This window comes from Chlorocebus sabaeus, chromosome 3 (assembly GCF_047675955.1).
Source record: "Chlorocebus sabaeus isolate Y175 chromosome 3, mChlSab1.0.hap1, whole genome shotgun sequence".
Lineage (NCBI taxonomy): Eukaryota > Metazoa > Chordata > Mammalia > Primates > Cercopithecidae > Chlorocebus > Chlorocebus sabaeus.
This window is the reverse complement of record NC_132906.1, coordinates 90389652-90407003: the sequence shown is the minus strand read 5'-3', so window position 1 is coordinate 90407003 and position 17352 is coordinate 90389652. Positions and strand designations below refer to the sequence as shown.

At 39.6% G+C, this 17352-nt stretch overlaps 1 protein-coding gene across 4 annotated transcripts in view; it reads right to left on the bottom strand.

Annotated features, from left to right (window-relative positions):
* The window catches only part of MYO16 (myosin XVI), a 702722-nt gene that overhangs the window by 536462 nt on the left and 148908 nt on the right, over positions 1-17352 (bottom strand). For all 4 annotated transcript variants that reach the window (XM_073014491.1, XM_073014490.1, XM_007960876.3 and 1 more), the window contains exon 2: positions 4289-4552. In XM_073014491.1, the coding sequence (XP_072870592.1) occupies positions 4289-4514 (226 nt within the window). In that variant the 5' untranslated portion in view covers positions 4515-4552. The remainder of the gene's footprint in view (positions 1-4288; positions 4553-17352) is intronic.

The following is a 17352-nucleotide window of genomic DNA, read 5'->3' as shown; positions in this document are numbered from 1 at the left end:
CATATCTCTCAGCTCTCTCTGAACACCATAGTCTCCTAGGCACCATTAAAAACCATCCTGGCCCCACATAAGACTGATTACATCAGCATCTTTATGAGCAGGTCCTAGACATGGAAATTAAAAAATAAAATCTTCCCAAGTGATTCTGTTATCCAGCCAGGATTGATAACGACTGCTAGAGGTGATCCCAGCTGAACCCAAGCCCTTCCAGTGGGCAGCTGACCTCATCACAGTATGCACGTGCACAGGCTTGCTCCATCAATTGTCTTCTCTTACTCTAGTGTCACCAGATTTTCCCTCTCACACGAATTATTTTTATTTTATTTTAAATTTTACTTCAAGTTCTGGGATACATGTGCAGAACATGCAGGTTTGTTACATAGGTATACATATGCCATGGTGGTTTGCTGCACCTATCAACCCATCATCTAGGTTTTAAGCCCCATGTACATTAGGTGTTTGTCCTAATGTTCTCCTTCCCATTACCTCCAATCCCCAACAGGCCCCGGTGTGTGATGTTCCGCTCCCTGTGTCCGTGTGTTCTCATTGTTCAACTCCCACTTACGAGTGACGGTAAGTGGTGTTTGGTTTTCTGTTCCTGTTTTAGTTTGCAGAGAATGATGGTTTCCAGCTTTATCTATGTCCCTGCAAAGGACATGAACTCATTCTATTTTCTGGCTGTATAGTATTCCATGGTGTTTATGTACCACATTTAATATCCAGAATCTACAAGGAACTTAAACAAATTTACAATAAAAAACAACCCCTTTCCCTCAAAAAATGGGTGAGGGATGTGAACAGACACTTCTCAAAAGAAGACATTTATGTGGCCAACAAAGCTCATCATCACTGGTCATTAGAGAAATGCAAATGAATTATTTTTATCAGCACATATACTTGCTGTTAATTCTCCCATCATTAAAAAAAAGCTCTTCATGTCTGTTCCCTCTTCATCAATCTTTCCATTTCTCTCCTCTTTACAGAAACCTCCTTTAAAGAGCTCTTTATACTTTCTGTGTCCATTCCTGTTTTCCTACTCTGTTTGGAACCTAATCCATTAAAATTCTTGCTCCCAGCAAGTCATGAAAACTAATCACCTCCATATTCCTAAATGTAATGGTCAGTTTTCAGGCTTCCTCCTGCTTGATCAATAAAAATTTCTCCTCCTTGAAAACTTCTTATCTTGGCTCCCAAGAAAGCACCCTCCCTCATTTTCATCTTTTCTTCCTGGTCATTCCTTATGGTTGGACCTCATTTCATTGAATTGTTAACATTGGAATTCCTTGGGACTCAGTTCTTAGACTTCTTATCGTTTTACCTAAACTCTTTCTGTACGTCACTTTATCCACTTTTGGGGTTTTCAGTATCATCTATATGCTCATGAGTTTTTAATTTACACCTCCAGTCAGGATGCCACCCTATCTCATTCACAACTCCTAGAGGCACTCCTACTGTGGCTAATGGCATTTCATTCTTCTATTTGTTGAGGCCCCAAAACCTTGATGTTATCCTGGAATTCTCACTCCCTGTAGTAGGGAACATTTTGGCTGTCCCGATTTCACCCTCTGGAGTTACACCTGCAACTATGCAACGTGATCTGGAGAAAGGGATGATGGTTACTAAGGGACGTATGGTTACTAGTGAGCTCCCTCTGGAACAGGTGAACCTGCATAGCCCAGGTGAGCCCAGTGTCATCACATAGGCTCCTAAAGGTGCAAGAGGGAGGCAGAAGATTCAGTCAGATACAAGGATGGACAAAGAAACAGGCAAACTAAAGCGTGAGAAGGAGCACTGTCCCTGCCCTGTATCCATCACTGCTGACCTTGGAGACAGAGGAGGGGGCTCTGATCCAAGGAAGGCAGGTGGCCTCTGGGAGCTAGAATTGTTGAACCAGTGCTGATGACACCTTGTTTACATCTCACCAAAGCCCATACCTGACCTCTGACCTACAGAACCGTAAGATAATATTTATGCTGTTTGCCACTATTAAATTCATGATAATTTGTTTTGGTAGCAATAGAAAATCAATACACTCCCTATAGCCAGGTAATCAGCATTTTCTGTCAGCTCTGTCCCAAAAATAAATCCTAAAATTGACTATTTCTCACCACACCCTCGCTCCACTTGGGTCCAAGCCACCACAATCTCTCGCCTAGCTTGCCACTAGAAACTAGGTTGCATAGTTTCACACCTACAACATCTGCTAAGAAAGCATTAATTCAGATTGTATGACATGAATATTTGTGGAAACATGACTTATATAATAACTGCTTCTTGGCTTTTGAGTTAGTACTTTACTACTACGAATTTTCCTTTAACCCTAACCTATTAGACATAATTGTGTACTGTAGGTATTTGGTACAAGAAATTTTAAAACATTTCCAATACATTAAAAGAAGTGTTTTTGAGGCAGGGTCTTGCTCTATTGCACAGATTGGAGTTCAGGTCACCATCATGACTCACTATAGCCTTAACCCCTAGGCTCAAACAATCCCTTACCACAGCTTCTTGAGTAGCTGGACATGCACCACTGTATACAGCTAATTTTTAAAAATATTTTGTAGAGATGGGGTCTTGCTATGTTGCCCAGGCTTGTCTCTAACTCCTGGCTTCAGGAAAGTTTTCCACCTCTGCCTCCCAAAGTCTTGGGATTACAGGTGTGAGCCACCGCACTGGCACCAATTAATTTTTGTGTTTTATTACTTTTAAATCAAAATAGGGCTTAAATTTCAAGACCTGCTTTCTCATTTAAGTTTGTTGTAACAACTACTGTGTGTTGAACAAGAACCGATCACTTTACTCTTTCACTCAATGCTGCTGGAAGGTATGAGATGGGCAAGAGGTAGCAATGACCTTGTGGACATTGTCCCTACCTTCGATGTGCTCACAGACTCACGGAGGAGGTGGCCATTAAATGAACAGCCATAGGTGAGAAGAGAATAATAAAATGAAAGGTCAGAGTGCTCCACACAGCCTTCCAGAGAATATGACACAATGGCTGAATTTCAGTTCCTTCATGGGTAAAGTAAGTGGACCACACCAAAATTTTTTAGGTACTTTCCAGCTCAAAGATTCACTACTACTGTTACTGCAATTTAAGACAAAAAAAAAAAAATCAGAAATTCTCAGAGTATTCCAGTTTAACTAGAAAAAGCCCACACAAAACCATGAAAAGAATGACTTGAGTCTTCTTACTATGTATAACTATTACTCTATATAATGTGCTATAGGTTTTCTTAGCTAATAGATCCACAATCCCCATTTGAAAGCCTTCAAAGCACGTATGTTATTGAATTTATTATTTTTCCAAACTGAACAGGTTATAAACCATGAATAGGTCAGTGAAAGTTTTGCCACTAAATGATCTATCCATATAATGGCTTCAGAGCTTTTTGGATTTCAAATTGTGAATAATGAATTGTGAAGAATGCTTGTTTTAGATTCATTCAAACACTGATTTGGGAGCCAATCAAGGTAAATTGATTTATATCTGTTTCTTTGAACCCTTGTACAACTACAACAATTACATTCAGAGCTGGAACATTTCTCTCACATTTGAACTTGGGCAAGTGGGTTCTATATAGGAAAACAGAAAAATTCACATACAAGAATATATAAGAAGTGAAAAATTTAACAGTCTTGTGAAGACAATTGAGATTTGCATTGGGTAATCTTAGTAAAACGTGATACCACAAGCCAAACAACTTTAAGGGAGAAAGAAATTGATTCCTGAGAGTCAGAGGAAGTCACATTACTGCCACATCTATCAAAGCATGAGCTAAGAAGTAACAAATTCCACAGTCCCAAATCATCATCAGGAAAAACGATTCACTGAAATTCCTGCACTCTGGGAGGCTGAGGCTGGAGGACTGCTCCAGCCCTGGAGTTTGAGACCAGCCTGGTCAACATACTGGGACCCTGTCTCTATAAAAATTTTCTAAATAGAAAACCAATTCATTGATTAAAAGTTTCCCTAACAATTAGAACTGAACAATTTGAAAGGAACTCGCTTGCTCTTCTGATAGGTAATTCTTTAAAAAAAAAAAAAATACAATTTCACCACAATTTTTACATTTTTTTCATCTTACTAGGTGGCAGGACTTTTAATGATGTTCTTTGCAAACCGCATTTTTTTCTTCTTGAATAATTCGAACAGTTAAAAGATAGTAGCCTCCAATATTTAAAAGGACTTTTCTGTCCCGTCTCTCCATCAAAAAAACAACAAACCAACAAAAATCAATCACAAAAAATCACATCAGAAAACGGGTCCTTCTTTCTTATCATGTACCTTCTTTGTCATTGTGGTGGATAATCGCGTCCTGTATCATGTCCGCCAGGTCGAAGTGAACTTTTGGATTCTTCGCATGCTTCAGTCTTTTCAGGAACCCTTCCTGCTTCTGAAAAGCCTTCTCGCGCTCATAGTAGGCTTTGATTTGCTCACAGCGCATGCGCTTCACCAGACGCTGCCGTTGGCCAAGGGGAAGGGACTCTAGCAAGCACTGGTCGATTTCCATCTCATGGGATCGAAAAACGTTACATAGCTGAAAGCAACCTGGAAGAAATGCAAGGGGAGCGTCACCAGACCTATTATTATAGCCACTGTACATGTGCACCACAGCACGTTTGCTTTTATATTGCCCATTGCACAGGTCATAAACGGAACAATTCTCCCTGCGCTTGATATTGCAAATGCAAAGCCCTTTTTATAGACTGGGGGGAAACCGTTCGTGTGTTTCTCAAGATTCCGTGGTAATAAAACAAATGGTAGAATTAGACATGCATATGTAGTTAAGCTCAACGCAATTACTAACCATCCATCCCTTCCTGTTTCTTTCAATCCATAGCCAAAGCCTCCAGATTTCACCACTGTGTCAGGCTCCTTCTGTCTAATTGAATAATACTAACTAATTTTGCATGTTAAATGTGGGCATAAAATCATTCCAACTTTTTCAGAACAACCTAATAGAATTGCTTTTGCATATCATGATGACTAATCATGACGCTGTTAATTTAACGTAATAGAATATATATGCTGCCAAGTATAATGGCTCAAGCCTGCAATCTCAGTGCTTTGAGAGGTTGAGACAGGAGGATCACTTGAAGCCAGGAGTTTAAGACTTGCCTGGGCAACATAGGAAGATCCTGTCTGTCAAAAAAAAAAAAAAAAGAGAGAAAATTTTAAGTTAGCTAGGCATGGTGGCATGTGGCTGTAGTGCCAACTACTTGGAGGCTGAGGTGGGGGATCACATAAGCCCAGGAGTTTAAGGTTGCAGTGAGCTAGGATTACACCACTGCACTCCAGTCTGGGCAACAGAATGGCGAAAAAAGGAGAATATATGCTATCAACTCTTTATATGATACAGTAGACATTTTTCACCAATTTATTGCTAAATTCTTTTTCTCATAATCAGTGACATTCATTTCCAAGAAACCTGTGGTTAAGTATAAAGACTGAGGGTTGGCACAGAGATATTTCTCAAAATTGTGGAGAGAATTTTGGCTGCTACAGTTCTTGTTTTATTTATATAGTGATTAACAAACTGAATTCCCATTTCTGAAACTTAAAATATCCTGTTTGTTTCAAAAGTCTATTTCCTATAAACACCAGTCAAAGCACCTGTAATGGAATTGTACAAACAGTTATATTTACCACCAGGTTAAAATTTTACTATTGGCAGAAAATCAATGTTAAAGCATTAAAAATTCTAGAAGCTGGCTTGCAAACACAGATTCAGATGTGTTTATATATTCTTAAGCTATTTATGATATAAGGTCCCAAGGAGGTTAAAGTAACTATGCATGAACAAAATGTGGTTGATCATATGCCATATCTGAGAAGATTATATACTAAGGGTATAGTTCATCTTTGGAAAGATGCCCTGGTCCTTTGAAGGAACAACAAGTCACGGCAACACTATTTCCACTTCTGTTTCTTGTGACACTTTGCAAGTCTTTATGCTCACAGCCCCCAGGTGCACCAGCATAACCATCCCTGTTTAGCATATAAAGAAAACCAAGTTGAGAGAGGCTGTGACTTGTCTAAGATTAAAGACACATTAGGCAAACAGAATAAAAAACGCTCCATAGAGAAAAAACAAACCGAAGCTCCGTGATTCTCTAATGCCAGGTATTGAATATATAAGTACTTTTACATAAGATGTAGGAAGATAAAGAAGCCGTGTTGGGGGATTTTGTGTTCATTTATTTGCATTTGACAAAAGCTATACATTTTAGCATCATGTTTTCATAAGACTGTTCATGAGTATTTGTAAAAGTGATGTGAGAAATATTAACTAGCTATTCAGAAAATGTTCCCTTTCCAGTGACCTAAACGCAAATAGACAACAGCGGTTCTGAAATGATGACAAATTGCTCTGGAGTACACTTATTTGATAAAAGCTATGATCACTGCCAGAGACAGATTGTATGAGAAAGCTCATAAATAAAGAACCGTAAATGTCTTCTGCTTTCACATCTGTGTAGAAAACTGCACAGGGCTTGATTGATTGACTTTGATGCTTGTGACACTTTGACTTCTGTGACTTTCCTGACTTGTCATTTGGTGCCCAGGGGATCAACAGGGCCACAAAAAAAAGCCTGAAGAATTAAAACAAATAACATCGCAGAGTGCCATGTGTTGATTAGCCAGCAGTTGATGGCTGAGGATAATCTAATAAACACCGCAGTGGTCCTCTAGTTTGTGACTCTCAAGAAGGGTCTCTTGGTGAAATTTTCAATTAACTTTTAAGGATTCCACGGTGACAGATCATGATTCATTGAGTTATCCCTCACAGGCTGTCAAGAGGGAATGTAAAAGGTGGCTCTTAAATTAATTTTCTTATTTTCCTTTTTGATTTGGAAAACTCAAAGGCCATGATTGTTAAATTTCAAATCAATTCATGTCTTAAATCTTGATTTTTAATGTATTTTTGTTAAATAATTCCCCATGTTTTGATCTAAAACATTAGTTTATAAATTGATTCTTTTGTAATCTGAAAATTTATTGGGCATTTTGACTTTGTTTTAATCTAAGTACAAGTGGGTCAGCTGTGTCATGTATGTATATGTTTATGAATCAATAAGATATATAATATGACCAGTTGATCTAAAAAAAAATAAAGAAAAAATCGATAAGATAACACAGGGATTCAGGGGATCACGGTGGACGGGAGGCAGGACTGGATTGCAGCTCTGGACAGCGCAGCATGGGAAGGCTTACGTTGTGAATTTTAGCTCCAGATTGACTTCAAGAAGAAACCAGCAATCCCAAGAGGACCCACAGATCCTCTGAAAGAAGTGGACTGCGCCTGCAGGACCTGGGAGACACCTCAGATACTGTGAGTGCCCCAACTGCAAAAGTGGGAAAGGGAGGCCCTCCTCTCCCGAACACACACCCTGACTGGAGAAGCTGAAGTTCTGTCCGTGGGAGAAGTTTTGAACTTTACCTGGAGCTGAGTCAAGTTAGAGAGCTGAGCAAAATACCTGGGTAGAGGAAGCAGCAGAAAAGGCCCTGGGAGCTCACTGGGTCCCCAAGCAGCCCGTTCCTGCCTGGCACCACAGGGATCCACTGGGAGGGTGGCCAGAGACAGAAGGAATTCTCTAGCTGAACTTTGTAACATTTTGAACAGGATGAGAAGCAGCCTGGCCAGGGAGGTTGTGAATCAGGCATGCAGACTTCACAGACGGTGAAAGAACTAAAGCCCTTTTCTCTCGCAGCTGGAAGTTGGATCGCCTCGGGCAAGTTTTCAAACCCATCTTGCCCTCCACCTGGGAATAGACTCAGGGCTGTTGGTTTGGGGGGCACAGTGGGAGTGAGATTGGCCCTTAGGTTTGCCTGGCCCGTGACTGCCGGCTTTCCCCCACTTCCCTAACAACCTGCATGACTCAACAGAGGTAGTCATAATCCTCCTAGGTACACAACTCCAGTGACCTGGGAATCCCACCACCATCCCCCACAGCAGCCACAGCAAGACCCACCCAAGGAGAGTCTGAGCTCAGTCACACCTAGCCCTGCTCCCACCTGACGGTCCTTCCCTATCCACCCTGGTAGAGGAAAATAAAGGGCATTAATCTTGGGAGTTCTAGGGTTCCACCCACTGCCAGTCCCTCTCCAGACTACTACAGCTGATGCTTTCTGGGAAATGCCACCTCCTGGAGGAGGCCAACCAGCACAAAAATAGAACATTAAACCACCAAAGCTAAGGACACTTATGGAGTCCATTGCAGCCTTCACCACTTCCACCAGAATGGGTACTGGTATCCACGGCTGAGAGACATATAGATGGTTCATGTCACAGGACTCTGTGCAGACAACCCCCAGTACCAGCCTGGAGCTGGGTAGACTCACTGGATGGCTAGACCCAGAAGAGAGACAACCATCACTGCAGTTTGGCTCACAGGAAGTCACAGCCACAGGAAAACAGGGAGAGTACTACATCAAAGGAACACCCCATAAGACAGAAGAATCTGAACAACAGCCTTCAGCCCTAGACCTTCCCTCTGACAAAGACTACCCAAATGAGAAGGAACCAGAAAACCAACCCTGGTAATATGACAAAACAAGGCTCTTCAACATCCCAAAAAAATCACATTGGTTCACCAGCAATGGATCCAAACCAAGAAGAAATCTCTGGTTTACCTGAAAAAGAAATCAGAAGGTTAGTTATTAAGCTAATCAGGGAAGGACCAGAGAAAGCCAAAGCCCAATGCAAGGAAATCCAAAAACTGATATGAGAAGTGAAAGGAGATATTCATGAAAAGAGGTAGCTTAAAGAAAAGACAATCAAAAATTTAGGAAATGTTGGACACGTTTTTAGAAATGCAAAATGCTCAGGAAAGTCTCAGCAATAGAAGTGAACAAGTAGAAGAAAGAAGTTCAGAGCTTGAAGACAAAGTCTTAGAATTAACCCAATCCAACAAAGACAAAGAAAACAGAGAACAGAGTAAGAAAATATGAACAAAAGCCTCCAAGAAGTCTGGGATTATGTTAAATGACCAAACCTAAGAATAATCAGTATACCTGAGGAAGAAGAAAATTCTGAAAGTGTGGAAAACATATTTGGGGGAATAATCGAGGAAAATTTCCCCAGCCTTGAGAGAGACCTAGACATCTAAACAGAATAAGCACAAAGAACACCTGGGAAATTCATCACAAAAAAGATCTTGGCCTAGGCACATTGTCATCAGGTTATCTAAAGTTAAGATGAAGTAAAGAATCTTAAGAGCTCTGAGACAGAAGCACCAGGTAACCTATGAAGGAAAACCTATCAGATTAACAGCAGATTTCTCAGCAGAAACCCTGTAAGCTACAAGGGATTGAGGCGCTATCTTCAGCCTCCTCAAACAAAACAATTATCAGCCCAGAATTTTGTATCCAGAGAAATTAAGTATCATATAGGAAGCAAGGATACAGTCGTTTTCAGACAAATGCTGAGAGAATTTGCCATTACCAAACCACCACTATAAGAACTGCTAAAAGGAGCTTTAAATCATGGAAACACATCAAAACAGGACCTCTTCAAAGCATAAAGCACACAGGATCTATAAAACAAAAATACAAGTTAAAAAGCAAAAACAAAAAACAAAACCAAAGTACACAAGCAAAAATGAGTATGATGAAAGCAATGGTACCTCATATTTCAATACTAACATTGAATGTAAATGGCCTAATTGCTCCACTTAAAGACACAGAACTACAGAATGGATAACTCACCAACCAACCATCTGCTGCCTTCAAGAGAGTCACCTAACACATAAGGACTCATATCAACTTAAAGTAAAGGGGTGGAAAAAGGCATTTCATGCAAATGGACACCAAAAGGAAGCAGGGGTAGCTATTCTTACATCAAAACAAACAAACAAACAAATAAACTTTAAAGCAGCAGCAGTTAAAAGAGACAAAGAGAGACATTATATAATGGTAAAAGGCCTTGTACAACAGGAAAATATCACAATCCTAAACATATATGTACCTAACACTGGAGTTTCTAAATTTATAAAATAATTACTTATAGACCCAAGAAATAAGATAGACAGCAACACAATAATAGTGGGGGACTTCAGTACTCCACTGACAGCACTAGACAGGTCATCAAGACAGAAAGTCAACAAAGAAACAATGGATTTAAACTATACCTTGGAACAAATGGACTTCTGACAGCTAAAGACTGGTCAACAGATACCCTTCCTCCTGGTGGTCACTCAAAATCCCCTTTTACTAAGGCAAATGTCCCCTGAAAAACACTTCAATTCCTATTGCTTGCTTCATTTTTCTCCTTGGTATTTATCGCTCTTATACTACAATAGCTATCTATCTAATTATTTATTTTAGAGATGGGGTCTTGCTCTATTGCCCAGGCTACAGTGTAGTGGCATAATCAAAGCTCACTGCAGCCTCGAACTCCTGGCCTCAAGCAATTCTCCCACTTCAGCCTCCCAAGTAGCTGGGACTGCAGGCATTTACCACCACACTCGGCTCTCCTGCAATATCAGTTACTATGCTTCAACTGTATATTATACTAATATCTACACTAATTGATTTCCTAAAATACCATACTATATATTTTCTTATTGCTCTGTAATCCCCGTAAAGGCAGGAACTCAGGATGTTTCATCCCCTGTTTACTTTCAGCATCCAGAACAGGAGGTAGTCAATAGTTGTGTTGTTGTTGCTGCTGAATGAAATTGCAGGACAGACAATTACATTGATGGCAGAAACATCACACTCTTTATTAGGACCTAAACCAGCACTTAACACATGGCAGGTAAATCCTTAGTCTTGCTCTTACAGAAATGCAAGGTGACACTGTGCTCTCATGTAACTGCTCTTCCTTACAGAATTATCTGGCCTGAGGCAGTGTCACCAAGCGCATCTTTGTATTGGATTTCTTTATCTCCAGTGTTACACTTTTTTAGGAGGGCAAGGGAGGTGGCAGGGATCCTACATATATGGTTATCCTGCAATTCGAGATAAAAGTTTACAGCCAGAAGCCCCAGCTCAGTGAATGTGTATCTCTGTAGGACTAAACTCGAAAGCCAGCAAATATCTGACATCTAGTTACATATTTATATACACAGTTTCCCCACACCTTGGTTTGGAGGACCCTATGCACTGTGTCATGATGTCAAGACATTATGTTATAACTAACTAGAAATATAAAGAGTAAAGTGAAGAGGAAAATGAACCAAAAAAAAAAAAAAACGCGTAAAATTATTTTGCTGTACAACTACCAGAAATGCCCCATGTCATCTAGAATAAAAATCTTCCTGTGGCCATGGTACACTCAGTGTTCAAGATTTTTAAGCAAATCTCTCTGTGATTGCTAAAGAGGCAAAATCTTACTAAGAGCATAGAAAATTTCATCTAAGTACATTTATAAAAACTTGCAGACAAATTTGCAGGAAACATTCTTTTTCAAGAATTCATAGATGATTTATGATATTAACTGTGTCTTAGGCCATAAAGCAAAGCAAATCTCAATAAATTCTGAGGAACCAAAATTACACAGGCGTTTTCTTAACATAATTGAAAAGGGAATATCAACTACAGAAATGAAACCGTACCTCCCCATATGTTCAGAAACTTATAAAGCCAATGCTACATAAAGCATGGTTCAGAGAAAAAAAATCACAGAAATAATAAATTTTTAGAATTAACCATTGATGAAAGGAAATCCATCACAATTCTGTGGATAAAACTAAAGCAATTCATAGAAATAAATTCATAACTTTAAATACATTTTAGAAAATAATATAGTTTTAAAGTCAATAAGCAAAGTATCCGGCACATGAATTTAGAAAACACACACACACACACACACAAACACACAAAGTTGAAACCAAAAAAGAAAGAAGAAAACAAAATATGCTATTAATTAATAGAAATGAAACAAGAAAAGAGCAAAGGTGAAGAAAGATGTGAGAAATTGACGATTTCTAGAACAATATAACTTACAAAAAGTGACTCAAGAAGAAGTGGAAAATGAACCAATTTATGCAATCATTGTATAAATTAAATCAGTTTTTAAAAATCTATAGACCAGAAATAAAAACAAACAAACAAAATGACCCAAATGATTTAACCTGTCTTTAAGCAAGAGATAACCTGCATTTTCATCCAGTTCTTTCATACAATAGAAAAAGAAGAAAATTACCTCAATTCATTTTCTGAGACAAGTATAAGCTTGATACCAAAATGAGGCCATCCGAAAAAGGAGAATTACAGGTCAATCTCTTGTATAAACACATGCAAATAGCCTACATGCATACACATTAGCAAAATGAACCCATGAATGTATAGTTGGTCAGCAGAATAAAAGGAGCGGCTTATTTCAAAACATTAAATTCTGTTTAAAATTTAGAAAAAGAAGGCCCTTTATTGCTGCTTCTATTCTACCTCAAAATGAAGGTCTTAGCATAGAAAAAAAACAGAAAAATAAATAAGGAGCATAAAATGTGGGTAGGCAGAAGGAAAAAATAATCAGTTATTATTGTAAATACTGTTATCTACATAGAAAAACCAACACACCCTGAGTCAGCTATTAGGAGTGATAGTCCAGAACTTTGCTGAATGCAAGTCAAAATACACACAGAAGAGAGCCACATTTTCAAACCTAACAAAAGATGCTCCACCTTATTAACACATAGCAAAATGTAAGAAGATAAAAAACATCATTGATTAAGTTTACAAATTGTCATTACAGTTAAAAAGCAAACTGGAAATATGTAGTAAAATGTAGAATCATCTTTCCTACAACCCAGATATATATTTCTTCAACCTCTCAAAATATGCTGCAAATAAAATTAAACAAACACAAAATAATATAGCATGCATTAAAAAAAAACTACAGGTAACAAAAATAAACCTTTCAAATAACTTCTCCTCTATTTTTGGAGGATATAAATCTATTAAGCCACCTTCTCTCTTCGATATTTCCCAACTGTGGCTTTGGTAGAGGAATAGACACTTAGACCAATGGAACAGAACACAGAACAAAGCACAAACTCTACACAAACACAGCCACCTGACTGGTGACAGAGGTCCAAAGAGTAGCCAATGGAGGGAGCATATTCAGATTATGATTAAAATTAAAATATTACAGCTATTGAGAAAAATAGTTTGGCAATTTCCTTAGCTACATTATGTAGTAACAGTTCTAGATGAAATTATGTGGTTCATTAAGATCATTCAAGATGATATTCAACATAGGAGGCCTGGAAGCTTCAGCTGCAAGCAGGCGTGTGTGCCTTCTTAGGTGAGCCTGTTAGAGGGATGTGTGGTGGACACGGGCAGCCTGCTATCTGGTGCTGAGTCAGCTGTCTCCATGGAGCATCAGGGAAGCAGGACATTTAGGATGGAGTACCTGCTTTTACTGACTGCTTTTTCTTTAATTTTTGTACTAGATTTTATTGGTTATTATTCACCCTTTATGAGTAGAACTCAAAAAGCTGAGAATGAAGTGGATTCTGGTGAAAGTCTCAATATATTATGGGCATGAATGGAAATAAACTGCTTATTGCCCTACTTTTTTTCCAAAAGGAAAATGAATCAACAGAAGGAAATAAAATAATTGTTGGAATATTTTCTATAAAATAAAACAAAATTGACTTTATCATTTGTGAGTAAGAATATATATTTATTTCTCTGATGTGGATGAATTATATTTCAATCACTTCTCCTTATATTTTCAATTTAGGAGATGCTTTATACCAAAGACCTCCTCAGATGTTTGGAATATGGAAGTGGGTGCTATTGATGCCCTGCCAAATTCCCTTTACCCATCCCCCGCTGACCTGGTATATTAGTCTATTTTCATGCTCCTAATAAAGACATACACAAGACTGAAAAGAAAAAGAGGTTTAATTGGACTTACAGTTCCTTATGGTTGGGGAGGTCTCAGAATCATGGCAGGAGGTGAAAGGTACTTCTTAACCAGGCAGTGGCAAGAGAAAATGAGGAAGATGCAAAAACGGAAACCCCTGATAAAACCATCAGATCTCCTGAGATTAATCACTACCACGAGAATAGTATGGGGGAAACTGCTCCCATGATTCAAATTATCTCCAACTGGGTGCCTCCCACAACATCTGGGAGTTATGGGAGAACAACTCAAGATGAGATTTGGGTGGGGATACAGTCAAATCATATCATTCTGCCCCTAGCCCCTCCAAATCTCATGTCCTCACATTTCAAAACAAATCATGCCTTCCCAACAATCCCCCAAAGTCTTAACTCATTTCAGCATTAACCCAAAGGTCCATAGTCCAAAGTCTCATCTGAGACAAGGCAAGTCCCTTCTGCCTATGAGCCTGTACAATCAAAAGCAAGCTAGTTACTTCCTAGATACAATGCTGGTACAGGTATTGGGTAAATACAGCCATTCCAAATGAGAGAAATTGGCCAAAACAAAGGGGTTACAGCACCCATGCAAGTCTAAAATCCAGCGGGGCAGTCACATTTTAAAGCTCCAAAATGATCTCCTTTGACTCCAGGTCTCACATCCAGGTCACACTGATGCAAGAGGTAGGTTCCCACAGTCTTGGGCAGCTCCACCCCTGTGGCTTTGCAGGGTACAGCCCCCCTCCTGGCTGCTTTCATGGGCTGGAATTGAGTGTCTGCGGTTTTTCCAGGTGTGTGGTGCACTGTCAGTGGATCTACCATTCTGAGGTCTGGAAGATGGTGGCCATCTTCTCACAGCTCCACTAGGCAGTGCCCCAGTGGAGGCTGTGACCCCACATTTCCCTTCCACACTGCCCTATCAGAGGTTCTCCATGAGGACCCCGCCCCTGTCGCAGACTTTTACCTGGGCATCCAGGCATTTCCATACATCTTCTGAAATATAGGTGGAGGTTGCCAAACCCCAATTTTTGACTTCTGTGTACCCGCAGGCTCAACACCATGTGGAAGCTGCCAAGGTTTGTGGCTTGCATCCCCTGAAACCATGAGCCCAGTTGGACTTTGGCCCCTTTTAGCAATAGTTAGAGTGCCTGGGACACAAGACACCAAGTCCCTAGGCTGCACACAACATGGGGACCCTGGGTCTGGCCCATGAAACCATTGCTTTCTCCTATGCTTCTGGGTCTGTGAGGAGAGGGGTTACCATAAAGACCTATGACATGCCCTGGAGACATTTTCTCCATTGTCTTGGGGATTAACCTTCGGCTCCTTGTTACTTATGCAAATTTCTGCAGTCAGCTTGAATTTCTCCTCAGAAAATGGGTTTTTCTTTTGTACTGCATCATCAGGCTGCACATTTTCTGAACTTTTATGCTCTGTTTCCCTTTTAAAATGGAATGCTTTTAATAGCACCCAAATCACCTCTTAAATGCTTTGCTGTTTAGAAATTTCTTCTACCAGATACCCTAAATCATCTCTCTCAAGTTCAAAGTTCCACAATTCTCTAGGGTAGGGGTAAAATGCCACCAGTCTCTTTGCTAAAATGAAGCAAGAGTCACCTTTGCTTCAGTTCCCAACAGGTTCTTCATCTCCATCTGAGACCACCTCAGCCTGGACCTTATTGTTCATATCACTATCAGCATTTTTGTCAAAGCCATTCCACAAGTCTCTAGGAAGTTCCAAACTTCCACACATTTTCCTGTCTTCTTCTGAGCCCTCCAAACTGTTCAAACCTCTGCCTGTTATGCAGTTCCAAAGCTGCTTCCACAAGTTTGGGTATGTTTTCAGCAACACCCCACTCTACAGATACCAGTTTACTGTATGAGTCAATTTTCACGCTGCTGATAAACACACATCCGAGACTGGGAAGGAAAAGAGGTTTAACTGGACATACAATTCCACATGGCTGGGGAGGCCTCAGAATCACGGCGGGAGGCGAAAGGCACTTCTTACATGGCAGCAGAAGAGAAAATGAGGAAGATGCAAAAACGGAAACCCCTGATAAAACCATCAGATCTTGTGAGACTTATTCACTACCACGAGAATAGTATGGGGGAGACCACCCCCACGATTCAAATTATCTCCCACTGGGTCCCTCCCACAACATGTGGGAATTATGGGAATACAATTCAAGATGAGAATTGGGTGGGAACACAGAGTCAAACCATATCACCTCAGTACTGGCTGGAAGGATTCACAGCTGTCCTCTCCTCTAGACAATTGCCCTGTCAGCCTCAGCCTCCCAGGGAGTGGAAGATCCTAACCCCATCCCGTAAGTCATAGTCACTGAGAGACCTACACAAGGATACAAAACATGTCCCCTTGACTCAATCAGAGACACTCCATGCTGTGATTTGTACCCTAAAGCAAAGTGGATTCGAATGATAATAGACTCTGCCGAAGACTACATAGTTTTTCTGCTCTTTCCTGTTCTATGCCCTGCTTCTTGCACTCCCTTATGGGTTTTCTCTGTTGAGCCGTCTCAATACATAGGAATGTGCACCTGACTTCTCATGCTCTGCTTCTAGGGGACACAGTCTATATAAGAATATATATATGTACACTTTGGGAGGCCGAGACAGGCAGATCACGAGGTCAAGAGATCGAGACCATCCTGGGTAACACGGTGAAACCCTGTCTCTACTAAAAATACAAAAATTAGCTGGGCGCGGTGGTGCACCTGTAGTCCCAGGTACGTGGGAGGCTGAGGCAGGAGAATGGCGTGAACCCAGGAGGCAGAGCTTGCAGTGAGTGGAGATCGCACCACTGCACTCCAGCCTGGGCGACAGAGCAAGACTCCATCTCAAAAAAAAAAAAAAAAAAAAAAAAGAATATACATATGTATATTTATATATATAGGCATGTGTGTGTGCATATAAGCATATATACATCCTCTTTCATTTTCTATAACATTCATCTTTTACACCGGGGGAAGAATATATTTTAATACATACAAATGTTATCAAAGATTGAACATACTTAATACCAGTTTCCAAAACTGAAAAAAAATAATAAAAGCACAAAAATAAGATACATGCAAAAAAAAATTGGACTTATTTTACATTATATACAAAATTAATTCAAAATGGATTGAAGACCTAAAATTGTAAAACTCTTAGAAAAAAACACAGGGAAAAAATTTTATGACATTTGTGACATTGAACTTGGCAATGAATTCTAGATATGACACCAAAAGCACAGACAGAAAAAGCAAAAATAGACAAATGAGAATACACCAAACAGACAAATGAGAATACATCAAACTTAAAAACTTCTGTGCATAAAAGTACATAAGCATCACAGTGAAAAGACAACTTACAGAATGGGAGAAAATATTTACCGATATATACTTAATAGGAAATTAATATCTAGAACACATAAAGGACTCTTAGAACTCAACAAAAAAAAAAAAAACAAATAATCTGATTAAAAATGGGAAAAGCACTTGAATAGATACT